Genomic DNA, 27,560 nt, shown 5'->3' with positions numbered 1-27,560 from the left:
AAAAAGAAAGATACTAGACTGTAAATGTTGTATAAAAATTTAAATGAATTTAAAAAATAAAGTCTTCAAAGTGTTTTTTTTCCACTTCTACACATTTTGTAATAGTCTTCCAGCATTAGCCTAGAAGTAAAGTTTTGCCATTGCTTGGAGAAACTTCTTTTTTCTTCTCTGTGCTGCAAGCTGTAGGACTTCCTCAGGGTTACTGGCGTTCAGCTCTGTCTGGCCAATGGCTTTTATCTGAAAACAAGAGGAGATGTCACTCTAGCAAAGCTGTTTTACTGCAAGGCATATTCAACAGGTGGGTTTTTTTCTGTAACATGCTATGCCACCTCACCCCAGAACCGTCCAAGTATGACTTTACATCAGCATCCAGCCTCTATTGAGAACTGTTAAAACTGGAAGCGGCAATTCTTTTCAAAGATGGTTTCAGGGAGAGAAAAACAGTAAGGAAATCCCATATCCCAAAGCACCCTGCGTTCACTTACTGCTATCTGCCGCTTGTCTGTCTCGCCTCTTTTGTGGTGGAGATCTGAGGGTGAGTCAAGAAAAGACAGCTGGGTAGGAAACAGATTTTTTCCAGCTATGCACGTCCAGTGAGAGCTTTCTGTAGGGGTAGTGTAGTGAAAGGATACATGTCAAATATTCCAAGATGGTGACATCCCAGATGTATTCGTAATATGAGTCCATGGCATCATGACTGGAAGAGAACACAGGTTAGGTTCTAACACATTCACATATTGTGTATATATCTTTATAAATTTCACTGTAACATTTACCTGTTTTGTTCCTGCAGTGCCTTAAATGCAGTTTTATAGTCTACTTCTCTAAGGAACTGGCATAAAATAGCTACCTGTAAGGGAAGACACAGGTGATTTTCACAGCCTTAATTCCTCACAAACAGAAATCTACAGCCCACCTCACTAATCCCACCCCATCCTAGACCCAACCAAGGGCTGGTTTCCACAGCAGGCAAGTTCTGAGCACCTGCACTTCCAGAGCATATGCAACTCATTCTGAAATACCAGCAACGATAGTAGCAAAAAAGAAGAAAAAGGATTTTTACTCAAATCTGAAGGGACTGACATGGGTGCCAGGCTTCTAAATGCATTTAATAGCACCTAAAATCAGAGCCTAATATAAGCCTTGTTTCTTCCTGGAGAATGAGCGATCTCACTGAACACCACTGGCCGCACACAGTTATCAGGAAGACAAGGGCAGGTTCCCAACACCACCCCACAGACACCCTACACTCTCTCAACTCTATAAAAAAAAAAAAAACAAACCCCAAACAAAAAACCCAACATCTATATTCCAAGAGGAAAAACAGGACAAAAAACTCCACCCAGACTATTTCTACTTTTTACAACATTTCCAAGTATATGTATTTACTCATTAGTTTGGGTCCTTTTAGTGTCCTAGAAGCAACAGTAACAAAAAAAAAAATCTACTTTATTGCAGATGGCATTTACAAGGAAAGCTGGATTCAGTTTTACTTTTTAGAAAGCTCTCCCTGCCTTTTAACATCGAAATATTTAAACACAAATGTTTTACTTAATGCCATGTTTCACCTCTTACCTGGGTGTGACAGTTGAGTAAAGAACAACACTTGATCATTCTTTTTATCACCTACAGAATGGTCAAAAAACAAAACACAGGTTTTGAAATGCTAGTATTGGAACACAAGCAGCATTTTATTTTTTTTTCAATACAAGGTACCACCAGCTAAACTAACCCCCCCCCAGCAATTCCTGGGTTTTAGCACATCCACCAATCAACTGAACTTTCATCACCTTGGAGACTTCCCAAGAGCACGATGTGTGCTGCAGAACAAAGCACTATGTTTCTGTGGTCTGTTCAATAGCTTCACCTGTATCGTGCAGCCCACAGACAAGCCCTGGCCTGGCCTGGCGCAGCACAGCCAGTGGGCTCCCTGACAAAAGCTCTTGCACCAAGGCAGACATGCCGGTGAGCAGCAGTGCCACTGCGTGACAGCACGGTGGTCCCAGCTGGCACTCCACCACGAGGCACAGCTTAGACTAAGCTGTGAACCTTCAGGATCCCAGATAGTGTCTGCAGCTCTCACTTGCCACAGGAATGTGAAAGGAGCAGCAATCAGACAGGGCACATAAATAACCTCCTTCCCTGGGTCTAGAAAGTTCCTTCCTATTGCCCACTGAAACGCAGCCTACAAGTAACACACCCATTTCCTAATGAACAAGACTAATGCCTGGATAAAGATTAAAGCGACTGCAAGATGCCACCAGAACATGCTGTGGCTGTGGCTGAAGACTCCCCCTGACACACAGAGTTACTAAGGGGTTCTCACTCATGGCCCACTTGCAAAGTAACAGGCACACGCTATGTACAGTGCCGTACCTTCAGCACACCCTGACTGCGGTGAGTTACAACCCTACCTATCTGTGGACAACCCTGCACAGCACTGCAACACAGCTCTGCTCGCTGTCACAGTCTGGAGAAAAATATAAGTGTGCATGTGTGAAAAGGAGCCAACCTTGTCTGGATCCTGCTGCTAATGCGATCCACACTCCTACCCCTGGGGTCTGTGTTAGCTAGGGCAGGCAGTATTTCAGAAGCATTTAGATAATACATTTGTGCTCATGTACACCATGGGTGGAAGCAAGCAGGCTCCATCCATGCCACACCAGCACCAGAAGCACAGTGGGAGCCGGACGTTTCCAGTTGCTGTAGGATCTGGCCAGAGTTTCAGCACAGCCGGCGAGGCAGACCGAGTACCCCTGCGCTGTCCTGAGCTGGTCTGCCCACCCAGCACTGCACCACACGGCATGGCCCCGCAGGGATGAGCTGGGGGATCGCCACACCACATGGGGCTGTGTGTGCTCCTGGCTTTTTCATTTGCTCACTACCACACCAGAGCTTTCCCAGCTGGGCGGTCCGCGCACTTGGTCTCTGCTAACTAACAGAAAAGCTTTCTGTGCTTCAGCAAAGGAGAAGCTTCAGGTTTTCTATGGCCTTCAAGCAACAAGCAAAGAAAAAATGGATCTATGAAGATTCATATCCCTAAATGTATCAAGATATAAAAATCTTACAGGCTACAGGAATGTGTGTGTTGAGCAGTTTTGCCAGTACAGACACTTAGGATGCTGACCAAATCCAAAGAGATATTTCTGTACATCTAAATCCCATTTTAACTCACCTGGTCTGTGTACACATCTGGTGGTACCATCTTATTAAAGAAGTCTGAGCATACAGCTCCTGCCTGTAGATAATAGTGAAGGGCTGCTGAATACTGATTCGTTGCTGCAGTGGAGAAAAGTCAAATGTCTTAAAAGTAAACACAGCAGTTATTTCTAAGACTCAGATTAATTGTTTATAGAATTACTCAGATACATATATCTCATAGCTGAATTTTACTAGGAAAGCGACTTGCGTATCATTGTTTAAAAAGCACAGACACACAGGAGGTAGTAAAACAGCAACAGACAGAAAACTACACAATCAGGAAACCTAGCAACAAAGGCAAAGTTCTGCCTCTTGAGAATTACTTTTTACTTTTCAGGTATCTGATCTTAAATCCATCAACTTTAGAGTGGAAAAGAAGTTTGCCTTCACCAGACTTAGCACGTGGGTGGTAGTGAAGTTTAGTTGTCGCAAGCTGGAGAGGGCCAGCTGATGCTACCACACACATCTCGTGGATCAGCACTAGTTTTACTCCCAGTAAGTTCTTACTGAACTGACATGAAGACAGCCTTCAGGGGCTCTGTGGCGAGAGCAGTCTGCTTGTCCACATAGCTTCTGAAATAGAGACCTGACACATGCCAGGAGTGCTCCAACCATCGCTGTTTCAGGTACCAGTTTCTGAGGCTCCCTACATAAACGTCCTTGTTGTGGGATGCTGTTCCACTTTGTACAAGCAGTAAGTACTGCCGGTTTATAACCTTGAATCACTCTCCCATACATAAGGTGACAGCCCTAAACACTGGATTAAGACCCCTCACCCCAAGGGGTATAATGCATCTTCTAGACAAATCTGTCTCCTTTGGAAGCAACAGACCAGGATTTCTGCACTACATCTTACTGCACACCACAGTCCAAAGAAAGATTTGGGAACACGCACCTTGCCTCCTGCAACAGCCCAAAGCACCAGCAAGTAGATGGCAGAGGCACAGTACATACCCCATTTTACTGCCAGAAAAGAACAACCTGGCTTAAATGCTAGATTTCACTAGAGTGGTCTCAACAGATAATTTAAGTGGAACAAATGTCCAACTACCTTTGAGGATGGCTACGGCCATGTCCGTCTCTAGCACATGCACCAGGTAGTACTGTACTTGTCTGGCTACCCATCTTCTGGAAGTTCATCCTTCAGCACCTACTTCTCTCCACTCTACTCACACTACAAAGCAAGCCCACAGGAACTGACTCTAGACTGGGGAATAATTTAACAAAGCATAGCATCCCATAGGCTGGGCAAGATTTCCGCAGGCAACCGCTGCCCTGGTACAGTCTGGGTGCATGTCATGATGTCCAAAATCTGAAACAGTTTGTCTCAATTCTGCTGGCTGCTCAAAGCTGAGGAGCAAGGATAAGTATCGGGGAAGTGGCAGGTGAGGACAGAACAACAGGAAAGAGCTTCTCATCAGAACCAATACCAAATTAAGAGTTCACGCTTCCTTATTTATAAATCCTAGATACTACCCTATATAAAATACAGATCCTCTCTACTCTGCTCATCTTCTGCTCCAGTGAAGCTGACCTCCATGTTTAAAAGCAAGCACTATTCACACAACTTGCGTTCACTTAATAAAAGACTCAAATATTAGGGGGCTGCATAATTATACCACTCAGTAAGGACCAATTGCACCCTCTAAAAAAAGTGAAGTTAACGATGACTCAAAGTTTCCCTTACCCTAAAAGCAAGTCCTCATGACACATGGAAATCTCAGTCTCTCTGTGGACTTAGACAACATCCCAGACAAATTCACTTACACTATTGCATCTAAAGATTTTAAACTCATATATCACTTAAGCTTCTTTTCATAAGAGGACATACAAGGAGGGTTATGTCAGGCAAGTCTCAAGAGAAGCAAGGTACCCCTAGACACATGCTAAAAATATACAGTGGTTTCCACTTACCAAAATAAATATCTGCCTGAATAATTAACCAGAAGTGGTTGTTTGCGTTGATAGTCAATGCATAGCTGACTAGTTCTTTTACTGTAACAGCCACAGCTTCAAAGTCCACTGACTGAAGACTAAAGGAAAAAAGGAAGAAAAATAATTCCTAAATTATTGTTTTGCTTTTTAAACACTAATCTAATTTCACATCAAGTTTAAGTCCAAAGCACCTTGCATTAAGTGCCAAGCAAAAATAGCTCCAGGAAAGATTTAGCATTGACTAAGACTACTGTTGAATTGTTTCAACACAGTAAATCTGACAGAACAAATACACCTTGACTTGGACAAAAAGTCAGAACTTTATCTGTGTCTGACACCATAAAAAGGTTCCATGCAGAACATATGTTCTCAATTTCAAGAAGCTTGAAGAGAACACCAGAAACCACTACAAATCTATCACAGCATCTGCATAAATGGCCACAGACAGCAACCTCTGCAAACTTGTGGAGCTAGCTTGGAAAGGAAGGCTGGGAATGGTTTGGCACATTGCTTGGGCAGCTTTTCCTAAAGCTCATGTAGAATCTCCATTTTGAAAAACGTGGGGTTTTTTTTTTTTTTTTTTTTTTTTTTTTTCCTCACCCCACTGCTAAATTCTGGTAACACTGAAAACTTTCTTCTGCTTGACCTTACAATAAATACTGAAGTCTACTTCAGTAACAATGAGACTATTCAATCAGACCAATTAAAGACAGATTAACCACACTAAGCATTACACACTCTCTCTCACGAGATAAATCTCTCCCAATGCATACACGGAATCTAAAAAAGTGAGGTTCTAGTCCCACAGAGCCTCTGAATCTCATTGGAGAAATACAGTTCAATCCAGCCAGAACAAATCAATACATACCACATGCCACTTAGTATTTTGGCAATTATTCAAACACATCTCAAAAATATTTGTAATTGTGTATTAAAATATTACATAGTTCACATAGTTACATATAGCTGAGTAAAGCACAGAGCTAAAAAACTCCTCAGCTTCTTGTCCCCACATCTCCATCAGGACCATCAAATTAGGAGCAAAATAGCTCCATGCAATCAGACCAATCTGCCCACAAACAGAATGGAGGGGTCAGTGATGTCCTTACACAGCAGAAATCACACTAACACATGATAACAAATACACAGTGACTGGAACCCAACCAACTATGTAAACAAGTATTTTGAAAACTGCATTTTTAATTATCATCTTACTTGGGGATGGATGAGGGCCAGATGGAAATGTGCTCTGCTGCAATATCATTCACAATATCTTCCTAAGAGAAGATGGTAAGAGACATTAAAAAGAGACACATTACAAAAAAAAAAAAAAACAAGTAAGATGTTTATGATATATACTAACCCGAACATTATGAAGCTTGACAAACAGAGACAATATCGTGGTTAAAACCAATGGTTCCTATAAGGAAAAAAAAAACAAAACAGTTTTCCCATGAACAAACAGAACTCCACTTTCTTCTCTAAGAGCTTTAAAGCTATGTAAGAAGTTCTGACATCATTACAATTTCCTATTGAAATAGGGCAATATTTTGTCAGGAATCTTGCAACACAGGAATAAATACTTCGAGAAAGTTTCTGTAGGAAGTCTTTAATTACTTCAGATTTTCCTGAATAACCTCTTGGATATAAACTTTACTTAGGTTTTATATATCTTTATGTTGTTTCTGTGGCTACTGGCTAGCCTTAAAGTTAAGTTAGATATACTACAACTTTCTATGCATTTACAAACCCACAAGGTATAAAACAGTTTCCCTTCCTCTTACTTCTACTGCTTAGTTATGATGCAAGTAGCAGCTTCCTTCTCCCTCCAAAAGGAATGCTTTGCTTCGTGATAGCTGGAATAAAATATACTCCTAATGTTAACAGATCTCCACTGTCGCAATTCAGGATTTATTTTCTTTTTAATAAGCTATCCACACTGCTGTATGGCAGGTATACCAAATTAAGAAGTTATTCATATTAAGACACCTGTATAGCTATAAGATTTTCTGAATTAAACAGGAAGAGTCCAGAAAAATATTATACCAAGAGAAAGTTCTGGTTGCAAAGACATTCTCAAAACTACTATAACTTACCCGAAGCTTTTTGATGAAGGACAGCAGTTCACTCCTAAATTAGGGACACAAATTTCCATGTAAATAATCACCAACAGCAAAGAACATATGTAAACTTAATACACTGGAAACAAGGGTCGATAAAGCAAAATTCTTCACCCACCAAAATACTCCTTCACCTCAGTTTACAAATTCAGGTTATATACGTGAAAGTGCTCAGGCAGGTCATTCACTTTTAATACAGTCACTAGAAAGTTTTACTTTTACATTTAAAACAGGTTAAATAAGAGGTATCCTGTTATTCCACCAAGCTATAAAAAGGATGAAAATGACTTTGTAGTAAGTCAACCATTGACTATAAAAGGGAAAGCAATTGAACTGTACTATAATTCTCCAAGCTAGGATTGCAACAATGACCTTCATGCTTATAGAAGAGGGTAAACAGTGATCATTTATAATGTACATTGATTTCCTTGTCATGTCACATCAGAAATTGTCACCATAAGACAATCCAGACAAGCACAGCCTGTTTGAAAAGGTTTCACTGCCTCTTTTCCGTAACAAGATCACTGCCCTTTATTGCTTGAATTGGAGAGGTCAGAAAGTGTTCAGTATCCTAGACTGCACCTGTACTGCTTCCTTTTCCTTGCCAGAGTATACAACTGAAACCTACAACAAGCAGTACCCTCTTGCACCCATCCCACGTAAGCCACGTAAGCAAAAGCAGCTGGCCTTTAGGTACACATTAACCTGATTAGCTCAAGAAAGACAAAGAAACAGTCAATAGTTTGACAGGGGCACCTTTTCCACGTTTTTAACATAGAAGGCCATTCAACATAATCATACATTCCAGAATTTACTGTAATAGGCAATTTATGATCAAGCTTGGACTTAAGAACAGGCTGAAAACACTTACTGAGTGGACAAATCTGAGAATCCTGGATGAATCAATCATTTAAGACTAAGGCTGGCAGAGGTTAGGTAACTGACAGTGACATTACTCAAGTCAGCAATACTGTCTTCCTTTCCTTCTTCCCCATGGGCTCAGTTGAACTAGAGTTTAATTTCAAGACTGAACATTTAGCTTTACATTTTTGCCATCTATGCTGTGAGCTAGGTGTTTAATAGTTATAAAACCAGTTAACCAATACAGTCAATGGTGTCTGCAGAGCAATTCTATTTGATGTAAAGCAAACACCTCTAGTCAGTCAGCTAAACTGTCCTCTAGGTGCCACTGACTTTATTAGAAGATCTACACCGATTATAATAGGAGAACAGGCACATAGGCTTTGGTGTCTGTATGTTAGCCTGAATTCCCCTCTGAAAATGAAAGTCAACACATGACTGCTAATACGCAATGCTGCCAGCAGGCAGATTGTTCACTCAGTAGACATCTTTAGCTGCTGCCACCACTCTGATAGTGGAACCCAGACAATTCTTGAAGGGTCAAATATACAATTCAAACAATCTTTAAAAGTAATTTAAGACAACACACCTGTACATAATGCCCAGTGTAGACTCCCTGTGCTTTATCAAGCTCACTCTGCCATCATTCCCCCGTTTGTGCTGGTTGGATACACTGCAGATTTGTACAACAACTTCCCAAAGGTCTTTAGCTGTCCGTCTGCTTTCTTTGGGACCTGGAAGTTCTTTGCATGTAGCAGCCAGCAACTGTCCCAGCTATGCAATGCAAGAGAAAAAATACAATAGTCAGGGTAGCTGACTACAGTAAGGGAATTACTAGCATTTAAAATAGCTAAGCAAGCGATTTTAAGTTACAAACTACAAAGCAATATGACTAAACTTTGCAGCCGAGGACACTGATGAGGAACCTGGAAGACAGGAATTAAACAACAGATGATTTCTCCCTTTATTAGTCTCCTCAGGGTACATTTCATTACTACAGGCTCCAGAAAACAAGCTTTATACTCTACTTAAATATATAGCCTAAGACCTAAAACCCATAAAATACAGTTTTACAAAGACTGGCTCCCTAGAACTCCCTTAACTTTCATATAATAATTAATCTGAACTAAAACTGGCACCATCTACTATACAGAAAAAGCTGAACCTCAAAATGGAAATTAGGAAATACCACAGGTAAGCAGAGCAGGCCAAAAATTAACCTGTCCTGTAATATGATCTGCATTCAGTTTCATTGCCTGACTTTGAAGTAGAAACATTGCTGTAAAACCATTTTGAAAGCAAAGTTTCAAAAACCGCAGTGCTTGAATGTATCCAGAAATTCAACACTGGTGTTGGGTTCAAAAATGGAACCATTACAACACATTTGGAAAACAAGTGTCTTAGGAACAGAAAAAACAGGAAGCCTGAGATCTGTACGCTTCTCATACCTCCTACATGAATCTAGGCTGAGTTCCAGCCGAGAGGAGAGTCCTTTATGGAAGTGCTACAGGGTTTCAATCAGCTTATGGATCATAATCACACATGCCTGACACTTATGGAACCAACCTCAGTTGGCGGCCAGCAAAGGCTAAGATGCAGTTTGTTTCATCTGTTCTTGCAGCACAGCCTCCATGTCTTTTGTCAACCCTCAAATACACTTGTTGCTTAACTCTGCTGTCTTCTACCCCAGGCTTAATTTGTTATAGCCACAAAACCCGATATGCTTGAGACAGAAGGGTACATGCTTTTTAAAGTACAAAAGACTTCAACAGGAGGAAGTCAATTACAGCCTGACAAGGCCTTGAGACTGAGCATTCATTACCTTCACATAAGGATTAGTTTGAACCAGAGGTAATGGAACTTGCATGGTCAAATACTCATTCTCACGCCAGTTTAACAGGAAGGCAACGCATTCTTCAGCTATAACCTGCCGAAGAGGAATATCTGGAAGAAAAAAAGGGGTTCTTTGCTTAACTTTTTTTTGAGAAAGCAGTGTTACGTGAAAACAAGCAAAACTCATTCTCTTAATTAGCCATTTCTGTTCCAGATCCATCACAGAAAAACATGATGCTTAGCCCTACAAGAGACCTCACCTCTGCAAATTAGGAGCAACAGCAGCTTCCTCCAACCACAACAGTACTATGTTACTCCCTCAGTGTGAAACCATGTGCAAACTGCTTTAACAACTAGCAAAACTTTTCAGGTAAAAAACACAGACATGTTTATCATGTTCAAGTCCTTTAAGTGGCACTAAACAGAAACTGCCCGTGTTTAGCAATATGTAGTCATCATGATGCTGCTGTTCTCGTTTTCAGCTTCTAAAAACTAACCAAACTTCTAAAGACTCACTAAAAGCAGTGTCAAACTTCACTTTTTTTTTCCCCCAATACAGAGTTGGGTTTTTTCCCCTTTCTCTCAAGCTTTGTGCTTTACTACATCCCAGGAAAGACAGTAATGTACATACCAGGTACTCTCATTTCCAAATATCCTCGGACTCTGCTTATAAGATCAGAAGGAGGACGTTCTCCAGAAACACCAGCACCAGCTTCATGAGTGTAAATGTCCAAAAGTAGCATTTCGTTCAACATGACTTGACGGAGTTTTGGAGAAAACTCTGTCACGAGCTCCAAGCAAGCAGCAAAAAGCTGTTTTGCATGGACAAAATCCTACAAAGAGGATATGCATTAATGATTACTAATGGATTCATAAGGGAAAAGACTAAGAGTTAAGTACTGTTCAGCCCTATCCTGGCTGAACTGGCCTTGGCATCCATTATCATTACTCAAGCATCTCAATTACTATTTACATTTTTGAGTCCTTTGGACTTGCTATTAAGCTTAACAGCTCCAACAGTTCCAGATTTTTTTCATACAAACCAAGAAGTTTAAAGCAAAACACCAGAAATAACTACTGGCATATTAGGTGTGGTTCAGTTTTACCTCTTAGTTTTGCCAACTATAGTATTGCCAATTACAAGGCAAGTAGAACAGCATTCCAACAAATTCCTTATATAAAACAATTAGCCAAAAGAACAGCACTTCATATCAGTAAGTCAAATCACCACTGGGTTTAGATGCAGTATGATTTAGTACATTATATTCAAAACTTTGTATGAATGAAGTTATCTCCAGGCCCAAGTCACTGGAAAGCCACTATCCTTACTCTACTGATGGAACTTTGCGAGACTGAAATATTTAACCATTATACAACACACAGAGCTTGTTACTACGTCTCCCTCGCCTCCTAATTTTTCAATTTTTTTTCTCAAGAAGGGCTTTCCATATTTTTAGTGTTGTTAAAATTCAATTGCTGAAAACTAACTCACCAGTAACTTCAGATGGCTTGCTCACCTTAATCGCACAGCAGTGTAATCCCTTCGCCATAAGGATGTAGACCAAATCCCTAGTCAGATTGTCTTTGATGCCTAAAATAACATTGCCGTAAACATTTGGTACTTCCCACTGGGAGAGAAATGCATAGGACATTTGCACAAAAACAGGTTTTAGAATTCACATCACCGCTTAAAACATTAAAAGCAAAACTCAAATATTGAAAATTATTGGCATCTAAGTGCCAACTCTTTCATTTTTACATCTAATCAGAAGTAATGTGTTGCTCATATAAAAGTACAATAAAAATGGCTAGCTACCCTACTTCATTTGTTTTTTTTCCTCCCCTCCCAATTATTGCACATTCAGAGTATGAAATCCTTACTTAACAAAAAAATCTCTTCCTCTCTTCTGTTCCCAGCTTTTAATGACAGGAATTTAAAATAACATTGCTAACTAGTCAGAACACTGAAAGCAAAAGTTACAGAAATTTGTTCTCTCACAAGGAAAGCTTGTGACACAGCCAGTAATTCCTTAAAACAAAGTTTAGGCATTTTGTTGTAATACTTTTCACAGACGATGCGAGTTTATACATGTATCATCATTTTTATTAAACTACCATTATGCACAGAGTGTGGGGAAAAAAAAATAAATCACACTGAGGATCAATGACAAGATATTTACTATTCATTGCAGTATGATACCTAACCAGTACTTGAATTACACTCTCATGAACAGGTGAAATAAGTTACCTTATTTGAAATTGTCCAGAACTGGCGTTCTGAAGTCATACCATGCAACTCAATTAGGATCTGACGTATCCTCCAAGGATCCACTGATAATATGAGCTGATGTTCAAGCTGGCCGATATTGACACTTGCTGAAGCTAGAAGAAAAGCAATCAGGTCTCCAGCACATTCCTTATGTAGATGCTTACATTTCGTCAGCATATAACATTTGAAACATAATACGGTAAGAACATCAATGCTTTTGTAGGCCTCAAACATCCCTTCATGCCCTTCCACGAACACCTTGTGCCAGCTTCCCAGCTCCCCTGACCTAAAGGCCTGCTTGCAATGCCTCCTTTTCTCACACCAGCAGCTCCAAGTATTCCTTTACCCTTGCAACACTGAAGCAAAAGGTTCAAGATCTGCATAAAAAAAAAAAGTGTTCCTATACTGCCTTAGAGAAAATATGCATTTTCACAACTGGCTTAAATCAATGCAAGGCTGTATTAGAGCCGAAAATGTGAGTTCTTTCCAGTTCCAGTCACCATCTGGCACATCTTATGTTAGCTTTGACTTGCACAGCTGCACAGTCAGCCAATTATACCTGGGAAATGAACTGGCCAAAAATATCTGGGTTTCGCTTTGGCAGGTTTAAAACTTCATCCAGATGGTACTCCTGGTCCAGCTCACCACAAGTCACACAAGCATTAGCGCTGGTGTGAGTTCAGAGGCAGGGTGCCCTTTCTGGAAACACCTACCACAGCCAGGTTTGGTTCAAACCAACCACCACATCCCTCTTTCACTTGGTCAGCTAGGACACCTATGAGCATACCTATTATACTCAGTTGAGATACAAGCAAAATATATCCACCTTCTTGAACAAGTAGAACATTCACCAACTAAAAATGGGAACTATTCTCTTTTCCGAGAACAGACCTGAACATAGTAACCTCAAACATGGAAATAGATTAACTGCCTGCATATAAGTTAATGGAAATGCTGTGAAAATTAACCTGGGATATCATAAAAAGAAGTCACAGGTTTTGTGCACAGGTTGATTCGAGGAGATCTCTTCCGCATTTGATCAATGAGCAGCTTCCGTTCATCATCTTTCAGCAGTTTTATGAACAGCTCATGAGATGAAATCATGAAGACAAGCTGAAGATCTTCCAAACCCAAACACAAGTTTCTAAACAAAAAAAAAAGTTAATACGTAAGGAGGAAACAGCTGTTTATTTTTCCAGTCATAAGTGCTGTAAAAATTGTCTGTTCCAGTCAAAACACTGTAAGAAATATAATACAGCACAATAAAGTGTTAATTCGTGGTATATTAATACCAGTACATACTTGAGAAATGCTGCCATTTTTCTCTTCAGTGCTTCGGAAGCATTTTCCAAGTTTATTGATCTTGCACAAACCTGGGAAAGAAAGTAGTAAAAAATTAAACAGCCCCTCAGAACTCTTAAAATATCTGGTTACAGTGTTACTGCCCAATTTTCTGACTCACAATTAGTACTGGGTAGTAAACCTCTCTCTCAAGGTAGAGAAAGTTATCTGATAAACACTGTAGCCATCACAGACCAATCAGAGTTCTTTCAACCCGTACACTAGACAACCTGTTTCAGACAACTGTGATCTTCCCTCAGACAAAATTCACATTCCTTTTTCCTATTCTTTCGATATTTAGCTGTGCTGATGCCAAGTGCCACAGTATCAGTCAGCCTCACATGATGATTAAGGTCACAAGCCCTGCTACATGAGTTTAAAAACAAACCAACATTTTAAAGTGCAAAACCATAAGATTCACTACAACCAATAGGGTGTTGTTTGGTTTTTTCTTTAAAAAAAAAAGCAGTAGTTGAAAGATAGCTAGATAGTTGAATTTAATTTCCAGCTTACAAGATATTTTTTTTTGAGAAATATGCTTAAGTCCTAATATGAGCAGTTTGTGAAATAGCTTTTACTTGCTCTGAAGAACAGAGTACTGTCAGTCAGTTTTTGCCACCTGCTTGAAGAGACCAGCAAAAGACAAGGGTCGTATTAAGAAAAAAGAGATACAAAAATGACACCAAAGCAACAAAAGGAGTAAGTTCAGTTTGAGCAATAACAGTTTCCTGAAAAGCTTCACTGAGGGCAACAGTTTAAGTCTCACAAATACAGTAGCTAAGGATCATTTCGTGACATGCTAACTTTTACAACAAAGCTGGTAAAGCGGCCCTCTTCAACAGATACTTGTTTTTCTAGTATCCATCTCTGTCTTGCAGAATTTATTTCTTTGTTCCTTGAAAACAAATGTTCAACAATATGTCTATATAATTTAATGATGTCATGAACAGCAGCAATTTCAAATCCAAGCTGAAATAACAGGTCAATTTTGGTTCCTCCCCAACAGATGGAAATGGAACTATGAACATAGATTCAAGACTGACCACATACAGTGTAGTTGTACTAACTGCAACAAAGTTGAATAAAAGTTTGAGAAATTACCTTACAAAGTATTTTTCTCTGGTTCAGAAGTTTGAGCATTACTTGCAGCAATACGGTTATATGGGGAAAGATATTATCTCACTACAGTTTCCCTTTCTAATTTCAGATAATTTCTTACCTCAAGGAGGAAGTCTATTTTCTCTTTGCTGGGTTTCAGGAATAGTTGACAAAACTGAATATCAATTGTTCGACCCTGCAATATATCGCAGACTGTGTTGCACACGCAGACTTTGAAACACACTTCATCCAGAGCATCATTTCTGCATGAACACAAAACCAAAGATAACAGAACTTCTCTAACAAACACAGAGTTGGTATCACAGCAAAGTTCCAGCTGCCAGATCCCAAGGTAAGTTTGGAGCACGTGCCTCTGTCCAAGATGGCACTCTGAAAAACTTTACTCAGAATTTACTGAAGTTTATTCAGGACCTCACTTTTTTTTTTTTTTTTTTTAAAAAAGAAAATTCTCTCCCTGCCCACAGCTCTGATTCACACACAGCTTTCATTATCGCTTCAGCCACTGAAGCTGTACCACTGGAATTTCAACTAGAGCAGTGCGATTGACACAAAGGTGCATTGCTTCTTGGCAAGCATGCCCTGAGCATGGCTGACAGCCCAAAACACTTCAGGAATATTTATGTATCTCAGAATACACAATCACTGGACAAAAAACAAAACAACCGGAACCTATGGCTTCCTTCTTTTAATCCTTCTCTGTATGCATTAACTAGATTGCAAAGTCATGATCTTCCATCCTTCTCTGTCTAGTACTCATCACTTAATGGTGCTCTGTATCAGCCGTATCAGAGATGAAAACAATCCTACAGAGTGCTAAGCTACAGCCTCTAAGATGCTCTTCTAAGAGATGCTTATTTGACTGCTCTCTGGCCAAAGTGAAAACTGAATTCAGTAACTACTAACCTCTTACACAAGAGGCTGTCATCATCAATACTTTTTCCTCACACGCATTTGTAAAACTGAGCCTCTCTCACTTCAACTGAAATACTTCTAGGCACCTTCCCTTCAAAGAATTATCATCACGATTTTATGTAGATGTTTTCCATATGACCCTGATTCAAGGGCCTAAGCTCCATAGAAGGTTGAATTTTGGATGCGGCCACATGCTCAGCATTTCTCAGTTGGGAGTCACCCACAAGCTGCCCTTTTTTCTTATTTATAAGTGTACCATACTAATCCTTCAGCACTGGGCGAGTTCAGCAGCGCACAAGGCTCCTAATCACAGATAACTACACTGCCAATGTTCCCAATGAAGTACAAGTATTACTGCTTAGTATGGTTAGCCTGAGCAACTTTGACTTCAAGTTTTAGAAAGCCCCTAAAGCATTAATAAGGTCTCCCCTCAGCCTTCTCTTCTCCAGGCTAGAGAGTCCCAGCTCTCTCAGCCTTTCCTCATAAGGGAGATGCTCCAAGCCCTTAATCATCTTAGTTGCCCTTGGCTGGACTCGCTCCAGCAGTTCCCTGTCTCTCTTGATCTGGGGAGCACAAAACTGGACACAGTATTCCAGTTGTGGCCTCATCAGTGCAGAGTAGAGGGGGAGAATGACCTCCTTTGACCTACTGGCCACACTCTTCCCTATGCAGCCCAGGATTCCATTGGCCTTTTTGACAACAAGGGCACATTGCTGGCTCATGGATAATTTACTGTCTACTAGGACCTCCAGATCCTTCTCCTCAGAGCTACTTCCCAGCAGGTCCACCCCTAACCTATACTGGTGCTTTGTATTCTTCCTCCCCAGGTGCAGGACCTTGCACTTGCTTTTGTCAAACCTCATTAGGTTCTTCTCTGCCCAGCTCTCCAGCCTGTCCAGGTCACGCTGGATGGCAGCACGGCCCTCTGGGGTGTCAGCCACCCCACCCAGTTTGGTATCATCAGCAAACTTGCTGAGGATACACTCTGTCCCCTCATCCAGGTCATTAATGAATATATTAAACAAAATTGGACCAAGTATTGACCCCTGGGGGACACCACTGGTTACAGGCCTCCAACTAGACTCTGTGCTGCTGATCACAACCCTCTGAGTTATGTTACACAGCCAACTCTCAATCCACCTCGCTGTCACCTCATCTAGCCCATACTTCCTCAGCTTCCTAATGAGGATGTTATGGGAGACAGTGTCAAAAGCCTTGCTAAAGTCAAGGTAGAAGACATCTACGACTCTCCCCTCATCCAGCCAACCAGTTATAACATCATAGAAAGCTATCAGATTGGTCAAGCATGATTTACCCTTGGTAAATCCATGTTGACCACTTCCAATAACTTCCTGTTCCTCAATGTGTTTGGAGATTGTTGTTGAAAGATTTTGTATACTTTCCACGAAAAACACAAAACTCACAAAAATTGCTTTTCATCATCATTGAGCAGATGATTATTTAATGTCTTACCCTTGTTGAGCTTTTTGGAAGAGTTCTCTCAGCACCGATTGCCTGAACTGAACAGGTAAACTGAGGGTTAGATTATCTTCAAGGAATATCTTCACCAAGTCCTGTAACAAACACAGTTGGAATAGACAATGGATAATGCAAAAGATACAGATAAAGTCTGGTAATAGCAATCAAAATAATAGAATCTTAGAACAGTTTAGGTTGGAAGGGACCTTAAAGATCATCTAGTTCCAACCCCCCCTGCCATGGACACAGACACTTTCCACTAGACCAGGTTGCTCACAGCCTTGTCCAGCCTGGCCTGGAAGACTTCCAGGGACGGGGATATGTAATACTAAAATGCATTAAACAACCAGAAAGGGACCAAACAACAAAAAAGTTCTCTAGTATCACAGATCAAAGAAAAACACAAAAGAAACTTGCACATCTCAGCAGCAACATTCCCTGAAACCCGAGAAATTAGATTCCACCCGAGATATCCATACATCAGCTAGTAGGAATTATTTACATTGCATGAAATCCAAGATATTTTAATCTAATATGTATCAGATTACGTTATATTCCTAGATATGTATGTGCTAAACCAGTATGTTAATAGCTAACTGGAGTACTTAAATTTATCAAAATCCCTATCAGTTCAGGTGGAATCATCCACATGGAACGATAAAAAAAACCCTCAAACATATGTGGGTTTATTTAAGCACCTCACCTGATAGTTGCCAGATTTCATACAGCTATGGATTTGACTGTAAGGAGTTGCCTGTTGTGATGCATCATCAGAAGATGAAGTAAGAACTCCACAAGCCTGACAGTATCCAGCTAACCGTTCTTCATCAATAGTAAAATGAAGTGATGATGAACCATTCTGAAAAGTAAGAGTTAATCAAATCTTAGTGGCAAAAATACTATGAAACAAACTTAATTCAGAAACACAGAGACTTACAATTTCCCCAAGTAACAGCAAAACAACAAAAGAATGCGTGTGTACAGATTTTGTAATACCATACTTTTATATGTGCTCTTTACAGCTTAGGACCATGTATTTCTATTTAAATACACAAAACAAGTTTTGCAGTTTCAGGAATATAAATATGAAGCAAAGTGAAAAAGGAAGCATACCTTAGTTGTAATTTAAAATGATGTATTTTTCAAAAGGTCAGAACATAATCTGATTTCCCAGGGAAAGTTAAATAATAAAAAAAAAAAAATAGCAAGTGCTGTATGGTTAGATTCCTCAAAAAACATATCCCCACAATCAAAATACCACAATGGACAGAGAATGTACTGTTCAGTTGAGTTAATATTAGCACTGGAAATGTTATTCTTGAATTTTGTTGACCATCAATACTATTTGTGTAAGAGAATGTTAATTACAAAATGTAGAACAAAGCAGCAATATATTGCAGCTGATTAATATCATTTCACGCAAGAAAACATGTGAAAACACAAAAATTGCTGTCACAATCTCATGAAGTTTCTTTAAAGACCATGTGTAGCACTAAGAGTTATTAAATTGATAGAGAAGGAAGCAATAATTTAGACAATTTTTTTAGAAGAGTTGAACATACACATTAATAAAACACTCATTACCTTTGCAATCAACTCCTTTGTTTTGAAAAACTTTTCTTTAGCATTTTCATGAACAGCTGCATTTGTAGATCCTTGTTGAAAATAGATTGCACCCAAATCATAACAAACCTGCAAACAGCATTGATATAAAACACGTCATCTTGGAAATTTACATAACATTGAAAGTCAGATTAAGCATTTCAGCTCAAACCTTAGACACACTTTAAAGTATTCCTAGTTTTTTCTGATGTACCAACATACACAGCATACCTTTCCCCACATACTTCAATTGTTTCCTCTTTAACTGTAATCTCAGTATGAGTAATTCTGCACAAGCATTATAAAGTTACAGTACAATTTCCAAAAAAATCATTAAAAACAATACAATAAGCTGTCTTTGCCATACAATGGTTTACCCCAGTGGTGGGGGGAAAGTGAGAGGAAGCACAAAAAAAAAAGTTCTAATAATGTAAAAATGAAGTCAATACCATCTCATTGCATTAAAAAACAACATAGGACATATTAATAGAAAAGTACTTAACACTTCGCCTAAAAAAATAGATATAAATTGAAAGCTTCAGTATAGAATGTAAGGTACCTGGCACTGTATCTCCTCCGCACTGATTTTCAGTCCAGCTGTGGAACTCTCTGTTTCTCCGTTCACCATACCAGGCTCCATGGCTAATAAATCCAGAGTTCTTATAGTGTGGACATAAAGATCTTTGTTTAATTTAAGTGCTCCTTCTAGGACCAGGATGGAATCAGCAGCCTGCTCTTTCAACTGTAATCGTTCAAACACAATGAAAAAATTAACCTCTTGGTTTTGAGTTTAGCTCTGCGTTTAAATTAACACTAGAAATATAACAGTAGAGTAAAAGGGTAGTAAAAAAAAACTCTGTCCTTATACACCTGTCTAATTGCTATGTAGAATCTGCTTCTGTATTTCTTGTACTTGTGACTTCTACTTCAGTTTCAGGTACTCAAGAGAAACAGGATCAAACCCTTACTTCCAATTGAAAGAAAACATGTTTCTGTTTCACCTACACCTTTTTGTTCATTTTTGGAGCATTAAATTATGCAACAGTCAGATTGAAAAGTTTAAGTTAATATTTCACTGCTAAACCAAAACCAGCTTCTACATGAAGAGCAAGATTATTTTTTTTTTTTTTTAAACACTGATGAATTGGTAAAACAGTTAAAAATCATTCATGCTCATCTATGTGAAAACATACGAAAAAGTAAGAAATTGTAGAAAATGTATAATACAAATTCTTTAAGCAATTCAAAGTAGTACAACAGTAGGAAAATGAGCTAGACTACTTGTGGAAGTAGACTGTTCCTCCTTTTTCTTGCTTCTCTCAAAGTGAAATGCTTTAGGCACAATTTGCATTCCATTGAAAGCTACATACAGAAATCACTCAGCTACTAAGTCCTTTTAAAAATAAACGTTTTAAGTGTTGAACTTTGCTGCCATGTGATTTTGCAGCTCAAACATGGTATGGTCTTAATTACTAATCACCCACTGATTTTACAGAGGCTTGCCTCAAATAGACTCCAAGGACGGGCTGATGAAAGAATACTTCAGTCTCACCAAATTCCATACTACACGCAATGCAGACACAACACTGTCCAAAATGCATGCAGTGGAATTCCAGCAAATACTTTAAGTGGCAAATATAAGTGTACTGAAACCAACAAAACTGTGATGCTTATGTATATTTATGACGCTGATGTTCATTTCCTCTCCATTCACATTTACATGTAAATTCAAGCAAAAATAAGAGAGGAAAAAATGTCTCACCACTTTCAAAATATTTTCAGTTAGTTCCTTTTCTTGCTGCATCTGGTTCATCCTGGAAAACACAGAGAAGGGGTCAAGATCTCATTTATAAAACAAACCTGCATGTTATTTTAATTCATGTTCTAGACCACAACAATTACTTCATACTAAGTTTTCCTTAATTATATTTTAAACATGATTATGCAGGACCGTTGATTGCTCTTACCTATCTATATCTGAAATACAGAATTATATAATGAAAAGAAAGTCTTGGATGAAAATGTGTTTTGATAAAATGGAAGTTACAAAGTTTTCATTGCTTTTTTCTTTAGAAGTCAGATTGTTAAAAATCAGCAAAACTTTCATGAATAAATCAGCTTCCACAGCCTCAAGCATCTCAAAGCAAAGACTTTAAATCTTCTCGAGCATCTGTCAGGGGCAGAAGTATGTTCATGTGTTTATGTAAGAATTATTTTAAAATGATTTCCCCATACATGATTTTTTGATTCAGGATCAAACTCTGATACATATAAGACAATAAAAGATTTATAGTAAAATGAGTAGTAATAGTATTTTTCATCAACATACATAACAGATTCTCTCAAACAAGTATGTCCTAACACTAGAGTATAAAATTAACATAAAACACATGAGAAGTACCACTGAGATACTCCTAACTTTATCAGAGAAATTTGTAACATAGAAGTCAATTCCAAGGACAGGTTGTAACTAAAGCCATACAACTTCTAAAATGGAAAACGAATACTGACTTTAAACTACAATTTATTGCTTAATGAAGCAAGTGAAAATACTTCATTATTTCTCATGTTTTAATACATAGTGTGGCACACTGCTACAAAACAACTGCATTAAGCAATCTACGGTAAGTTAAAACAGGATGCAAGAAATATACTCTGTTTAAACTAGAGAATAAGCATTTTGCCTAGGCAAATTGCCATCTCCTTTTATCCCATGATTTTCACGCCTCTGTGAAGTCACAGTGATATTTAGACAGTGGAATGACAAAAAAGTACTTCTATGTATCAAGCATGTTTGACAGGTAAATAAGAAGGTACTTGAAATAAATTACAGTTTTCCATGCTACAACTAACCATTTTAAGCAACTGTATGTTACTAACGTGATTTAATCCCACCAGAAATTAAACTTGAGATTACAAAATACACATGAAGTCCTAATGGATTATACCTATAACTTACACATTTAACTGAGGTGGACCAGGCTTCACTTGCTTTACAGGAAAACTACTTTGAACGATGGTCCTTATGGCCCTACATAGGGGAGAAAATTAAGCAAAGAATGGTATTAGCCTCAGAAGTGTAATAAGCAGATTCCACACCTTAAAAACATTGCTTTATCATTTCAGATACATTATATGATTAGAATACATGCTCTACTCAAGAACACATCTAGTATTTAAGAAATGCTCTTATGTCCATAAAAAACTAAAACACAACAAGATTTTTATCTTTATAAAGTCAAACCACTACCTTGACTATCTTTTCAGGGGACAAAACCAGATGCAGAATAGTTTTTCAGACTCAGCTCCTTACTATAACCTACCTAGAGATCACAAAATTATTATTACTTTGAGATTCTTTCTCCTTCTACGTACAAGTATATAGACAGAAGACAACATTGGTTGGTTCTATCAGGATTTTAAGATTATTGCTTTAAATTAGTTTACCATCTGTTGTAGAGTAGTATTGCCATTGCAGTGGTTGGGGGTAAGCTGGACAGGTCTACATCCACATGTTTAGTTCCTGGGGGAACTTTGCTGATACACAGAAGTTCATTCAGTAGCATGTTCAATACAGGAACAGACAAGCTATTAAAAAAAACACAACAAACAAACAACAAAAACACCCAAGAATCAGATACTTCATATAGTAATCCTACTTCTGGAATGTTTAAATAATATACACTACTATTCAGTACTATATTATTAACATCCCATGGAAGTAAGGGTAGTATGTTTATTTAGCATAATGAAATGTTCTGTATCAGATGGCATTCTAGATTGGGTATGTAAAGCAGTTAGCAGTATCAGCAGCATAAGCCCGAATGGAAGGTTGCCCTGACAGCTGAACTACTACTATGCACCAACACATCCCCAGAATAGTCCAGTCGCCTGTAACAGCAGGTCCCAACTATTAAGAAATTCTTTTCAAAGTATTCCCAGACCATACTTCCAGAAGGTAAACAGCCACATTTACATTACAAATTGAATTTCACTCACTTAAAGGGAACATTTCTCCTGTTCTATTATGGCTTAACTCCCTTTCTGCAGCATTCACTAGCAAACAGTGAAGTTAAGACTAGGCACTGGAATATAGCACTGTAAGCTGTATTATGTAAAATATACATTAGCTGGGACAGAGCCTTCCTTGATAAAATGAGAAGGCATTCAGGCTGGACTGCATCACTCCAAGCTTTTCAGGTATGATTTAACACAACTGAAACACTATTACTAATTTAGACACCACTTGAAATTAGAAGTGATCAGCTACTGCCAAAGTACCTTTGGTCTTGTGAAAAGCCTGCATTCTTTGCAACCAGCACTGAAAACAACCACTGAAACTACGCTTTTAGCAACCAAAGCCAGAAGTCCTGTTTAACAAATTTTAGGTCTTGCGTAATATCAGGCTCCAGGTCTGTTATCCAGCTATCAGTAAAAACAGCATTTGTTAGTTTAAAATATGTGAGGTCAGAATCTTGTTTTCATTGGCAAGAGTAGAACATCAAGCAACTGTTCATAACAGCAGAAGATTTAGAAAAAAGCTGGGCTCAAGCTGTTATTTTATTCCTTTTTAACTACTATGACTGAGCCTTTAGGTACAATCAGTTAAACAAAAGCATATTTCTTAAGTTAGAACAATCTCGGGCTTCACAAGCTAACAGAACAAGAACTAAATACTATATAGAGATGCTAAATTAGTAGTTGAAATGACTTCAGATTGGTTATCAAAAAAAAGCCACCATAGATGGACAAAGCAATCCTATCAAACACCAGAATCAGCCCAATAGTGTCATACAGTAGGGCTGATTTTTGAATCAGGATTATACCTGCATTTTAAGATACTAATTGACAGAAAATACACCATTAATAAAAGTCAGTATAAATTCCTCCTGCAAGAAGGGAAGCAGCCTTAAAAAAAAAAAAAAAAAAAAAAGAAAAAAGCCCTCTTGTACACATGCACATACATCTGCCTTCATAGCTAAAGGATGTATATGAAAAAAACCCTATTGTATACCAGATACTTTTGTCCACAAAATATTTTCACAACTAACCACAATAAATGTTTCTGTTCATCCTCTGCAGTTGTGCAGTATCTTGCAAAGGTACTTTGGCAAGTGGTAGTCCTGACTCACAACTCTTCAATAAAGCAGATAAATGACACAGCTTAATAGATGACAAAAATATTATTAGAGGCGGAGGGGGAGTGCGAAGTAAGAGAACTTCATAGGTAAAAATCAAGGACATCTCATTTCAAGCCCTTTTACTGCTCATTATAGCACATTATAAAAATCCCCCAAAATACTAAAATAAAAGTGAGAAATACAAATAAAACTATATAGGAAGAAACAAGCCCTACCAGTAATTTGAAGGAACATAGGTTTTTTTTCAAAATATGTCTGATATTTAAAAATTTCTATATAATATCATAAACAACACGATTTTCAGATCAACTCAAAAGAGATAAGACAACACAACATAATTATTTTTTTAAAGAAACTTTAACACACTCAAGAGTTCATGTAACTTTTATCTAACAAAGAACAACTTCTTCCAAGGTGTCTGCAAGCCAAATGTTTTGTTTAATATGTTTATCAATGATCTAGACGAGGTGATCAAGTGCACCCTCACTAAATTTGCAGACTTCCTGCAACTCCCATGTTGGGTGGGAACATTGATCTGCTTGAGGGTAGGAAGGCTGTACAGAGGGATCTAGACAGGCTGGATCAATGGGCCAAGGCTGTATGAAGTTCAACAAGGCCAAGTGCCAGATCCTGCACTTGGGTCACAACAACCCCATGCAGCACTACAGGCTTGGGGAGGAGTGGCTGGAAAGCTGACTGGCAGAAAAGGACCTGGGGGTGTTGGTCAACAGCTGGCTGGAGAAAAGGAGGCTCAGATGAGACATTATCGCTCCCTACAACAACTTGAAAGGAAGTAGTAGTGAGGGCGGTGTTGGTCTCTTCTCCCAGGTAGCAAGTGACAGGACAAGAGGAAACAGCCTCAATGTTTAGACTGGATATTAGGGAAAATTTCTTCACCAAAAGGTCTGTCGAGCATTGGAAAAGGCTGCCCAGGGAACTGGTTGAGTCACCATGCCTGGAGGTATTTAGAAGTCGTGCAGACGTGGTGCTTTCGGAGATAGCTTTGTGGTGGACTTGGTAGTGCTAGGTTAATGGTTGGACTCAATGATCTTAAGGGTCTTTTCCAACCTAAATGATTCTATGCAAGTTACAACTGGGGTAAGTATTGCCCCGCTAAAATTTTACACCGCTGAAGTGCAGTTCCCTAATGCACTTACCACTGTCAACTATTCTACCTCATCTGACTATTCAGCAGCTGAAATTATTTGGGTTAAAATCATTCAAAGGAAAAATGCAAAGGTGGAGTTTTGTCTGGTTTAACCAGTCAGTTCAGCAATCTGCTTCTCAGATGTATGGAGTGCTTTACATCAACAAAACTGGAGCAAGACCTCTAGCTTCAATAAAGTCAGAAGGGGGAAACTTAAGCTAGTTTTGTCACTGAAGAAAATGTAACCGAAAATTCATCTTTATGCAGTTTAGACACGCACATCTTAATGCCTAAGACGCACTATTCTTCCTCTCTAAAATTGTAAACAGTATTGGTTTGCTCACAGACATTGCCTTTATCAAAACACTTTTCTAACTCACACATAAAATTGAACTTGATTTGTCACACCCAAGACTCTTCTTAACGTAAGAAATATGCTGTCAGAGAAGGGAGTGAGACAGATTTCCTTTTGTTAAAATAAAGATCTCAAGCCCCTTCAGTTTAGTAATTCCAGCATGAAGATGTACAGACTATACCTCTTCTCTAATACATCCAAATCCCACTTCAGATGAGCAGCAACTTTAAGAGCAAGAAGTTTTAAAATGCGGTTTCTTTTGTTATCAGGTGGTGGCTGGACTTGGTTCTGTTCATTCACTGATGGTTTTGAAGCTTGTTCCAAGAACTGGACAATCAGTTGTACAGGTGGCGGATCTGCAAAAAAAAAAAAACAGCCACTCTTCAAACCCTTTGTAAGCCCACAAATTAATTTCTTGTTGCAGCTACGAACAGGGATCTTATCTCATTGCCATTTATACAGCTGACATTGTCATCTGGCAGATTCAAATCCCAAAGGGAACCTTCCTTATGCTGCCTCAAATCAGACTATTCACATATCTTTGTTTATCTTTCAGCTTTACTTGACCATGGTAACCACACTCTCATACTTTTATCTATTTTCACTATTTTATATTAATTATATTTCAGTACTTGCACCTACCGAACATAAATGCTGTCTATTGAAATCGCAAGTTAACTGTTGTAAAAATATATACCTACTTGTAATTCTCTTCTGCATTTTAAAATATATTTACAAGCAACGCCTGGTACTTCTGAATACACTTAGAAGAGACTTTTAGACTGATTCTTTGTTGGTTTTTTTTTTTGTTTTTTGGTTTTTTTTAAAGCAAGTCTCTCCCTTACAATAAGAGAGTCTCTCCCTTACAATAAGACAGTCTCTCCAGTACCTTCAAGCTGTTTTGAAAAACTGAAGCCAAATCATAACTGTTACACTCTCACTGAACTTTGTGAAACATAAGACTGGTATTAATCATTATTTTTAATTGCAAAATAGTAGTATAAGATCTAAGCACAAAGATAAAGCCTGACTATGCTTAAATTTACTCTTTGCAAAGGCAATACTGCCCCATGTTTTCCCATTTCCTCCACCTGCTCATAGAATTCACATACTGAAAAAGATGAGTCCCATTTATGACCGTCAGAAGACCAGCTACTTTTAAATATGGTCACTTTTTTGTAATACATCAGACTAGGTTTCTATTAATTGCAGCTCTAAGACAATAAAGCCATTTCAGCACTGAACCTTTAGGGACACTCAAGCTAATGACGCTAGCAAGGCTTTAATGGGAGAAAAACAGCTGCAAATTGTAAGAATTTATTACGAACAGCAGTTCACATTGTAAAAATAAACAACTTGCAACACTTCCGCAAACAAAACTCACACATGCGAAAGGAAAAGCACAGGGTAGACGGAGAAACGAAGTTATTAAATAGAAAATTCAATGTAAAACGAGAAAGATTCATTCTGGTTTGCGTTAAGTAACGCCGCGCAGCCGCGGCCCCACGTCCCCATCCCCGGCAGCAGACCACCCCCCGCCGCCTCGCAACCCCTCCGCACCCAAACCCGCCCTCCGGGCTTTACCAGCCCCGCGGCGCCCCCCGAGGGGAAGCCGGAGACGAAGGAAAGAAGGAAGATATGAAGGAAGGAAGGAGGGAAGGAGCGCAGGCAGAGGCGGCGCCGATGGGCGGCGGGCCGCGGGAAGGCGGAGGCAGCGGCCGAGCTGCAGGCCACAAGCGGCGAGGGAAGAGGCCCGTAGGGAGACAAGTGAGCGTTTCTCCCCCGGGGCCCGTGAGGAGCCGGGGAGGGACACCGGGCCGCGCCCATGGCCGAGGGGAGGAGGCGGCGGCCAGCAGAGCAGGGCCGGGCCGGGCCGGGCCGCGCCGCGCCGCACGCACGCACCGGGAGAGGGCTTCTGCAGGTGCTGTTCCAGCAGCGCCTCCTCCAGCAGAAACTCGAACCAGGAGGTCTGCGGCGGGGTGCAAGGCCGGCTGGAGGTGGCGGCTTCCCGGTCCGCCGCTTCCGCGCTCATCGCTGCCGCCTGCCCCGAAAGCGACCCCGCAACCCACGGCACAAGTAACACCCGCCTTACCCCCCGCAGGAGGCGGTGGGAGAGGCAACAAGATGGCCGCCGGCCACCGCCCCCATCGCGCAGGCAGGGGGCGGGGCTACTAGAGGCTCCTCCCCCCAGCGCGGAGCCCCAGTTGGGAGGGCGATGCGGGGGCGGTCCGGGTGGGAGGCCCTG

At 39.6% G+C, this 27,560-nt stretch overlaps 1 protein-coding gene across 1 annotated transcript; it reads right to left on the bottom strand.

Annotated features, from left to right (window-relative positions):
- Positions 1-25: 25 nt before the first annotated feature.
- Positions 26-27,450, bottom strand: INTS8 (integrator complex subunit 8). Its single transcript, XM_082479400.1, has 27 exons — positions 27,218-27,450; positions 25,497-25,671; positions 22,120-22,260; positions 21,632-21,703; positions 20,435-20,486; positions 19,232-19,414; positions 18,655-18,762; positions 17,774-17,929; positions 17,065-17,165; positions 14,780-14,921; positions 13,522-13,592; positions 13,188-13,363; positions 12,199-12,332; positions 11,468-11,578; positions 10,582-10,783; positions 9,940-10,061; positions 8,707-8,891; positions 7,233-7,266; positions 6,500-6,556; positions 6,352-6,413; positions 5,116-5,234; positions 3,176-3,279; positions 1,576-1,626; positions 777-850; positions 633-697; positions 486-529; positions 26-237 (listed from the first exon to the last, which is right to left on the bottom strand). Exons 1-27 carry the CDS (start codon positions 27,345-27,347, stop codon positions 121-123), a joined length of 2,988 nt encoding a protein of 995 aa, XP_082335526.1. The 5' UTR covers positions 27,348-27,450; the 3' UTR covers positions 26-120.
- Positions 27,451-27,560: the final 110 nt, after the last annotated feature.

Source organism: Vanellus vanellus (genome assembly GCF_965231255.1).
Source record: "Vanellus vanellus genome assembly, chromosome: 2".
NCBI classification, from domain to species: domain Eukaryota; kingdom Metazoa; phylum Chordata; class Aves; order Charadriiformes; family Charadriidae; genus Vanellus; species Vanellus vanellus.
The sequence above is the reverse complement of the archived record's forward strand: the minus strand, read 5'-3'. Positions and strand labels throughout refer to the sequence as shown.